Source organism: Eimeria acervulina, genomic scaffold (assembly GCF_000499425.1).
Source record: "Eimeria acervulina Houghton genomic scaffold, Eah_scaff149, whole genome shotgun sequence".
In the NCBI taxonomy this organism is placed as follows: Eukaryota; Apicomplexa; class Conoidasida; order Eucoccidiorida; family Eimeriidae; genus Eimeria; species Eimeria acervulina.
The window spans coordinates 45,326-46,493 of record NW_013550220.1 but is presented as its reverse complement, the minus strand read 5'-3'; the positions used below and the strand labels follow the sequence as shown (position 1 = coordinate 46,493).

At 28.0% G+C, this 1,168-nt stretch overlaps 1 protein-coding gene across 1 annotated transcript in view; it reads right to left on the bottom strand.

Annotated features, from left to right (window-relative positions):
- EAH_00021190 (anti-silencing protein 1, putative) overlaps positions 1-795 on the bottom strand; it is a gene marked incomplete at both ends in the record, with an annotated part of 3,178 nt that extends 2,383 nt beyond the window's left edge. Inside the window, one exon of the mRNA XM_013397094.1 lies at positions 771-795. Within this exon, the coding sequence (XP_013252548.1) occupies positions 771-795 (25 nt within the window). The remainder of the gene's footprint in view (positions 1-770) is intronic.
- Positions 796-1,168: the final 373 nt, after the last annotated feature.

Below are 1,168 nucleotides of genomic sequence, written 5' to 3'. Positions count from 1 at the left end.
ACAATGCAGCAAGCAAACAAAACAACAAAAGAAAGAGAGAGCTGTCAAGCACCTTGGGGCTGGAGAGTGTATATATTATGTATATAATTATGCATGTCTGTCTGAGTAGTTAAAGCACTTTGTTTTGTTCGTTTGAATATTTAAAGAAATAAAATAAATTAAATAAATAATATTTATTTTATAATATTTATTATATTTTATTTTATTATATTACACTTTAATAAAAGAATTATACAGCAGCTGTTTCGCATGGGTTTGTTCGTCTGTCTGCTGCTGTTAAGCCCCCCTATATATTATTATATATTTAAATAATAATATAATATAATTATATTTATAATTATATTTATAATTATATTATATTATTTAATACATTTAAATACTATTTAAGAAAGTTTATCTTATTTGCAGCACCTTCAAAATAATAATAACAAGACAGAAGAGAGGCTCAGGGGTTAAGACAGACATCCTTATAAATTATTGCTGCTGCTGCTGTCAGACAAATAAATAAACTCAAAATATATTTTTATTTATTTCTTTTGTTTTATTTAAAAGCAACAAAACAAACAAAATGAGCGCGGCAAACACTTAAAGGAGATCGTAGGCTGGGGTGTACAGGCAGAGAGTTTTTGTGTCTTTGTTTATATTGAGAGAGCAAAACAACAGTAATTTATTTTTATTTATTTTTATTTATTTTATTTGCTAGCTGCGCTGAGGACTTCGGCTGTACCGCCTGCTGCTGCATGTACACCCGAACTCTACACCATACTTACTTATTAAAGAGCCCTTAGAAAACATTTTTTTGATTATACTAACGCTCCAATACACGTATATATATATATATATATATATGTATATATATATGTATATACATACATATATATATATATGTATACATATGTATGTATATACATATGGTATATATATATGTATATATATAGGTATATATATATACTTTCGTCTCTCTCTCTCTCTCTCTCTCTCTCTCTCTCTCTCTCTCTCTCTCTCTCTCTCTCTATATATATATATATATACATCACCCGTATATAAAGTGTAAGGGACACGAGAATAGGAGACAGAGAGGGGCGAGTTAAGTAAAGAGCGACGGAGACAAACAAATAAAATAAATAAATAAATAAATTAATTAATTAATTAAAGACAAACGAACGAA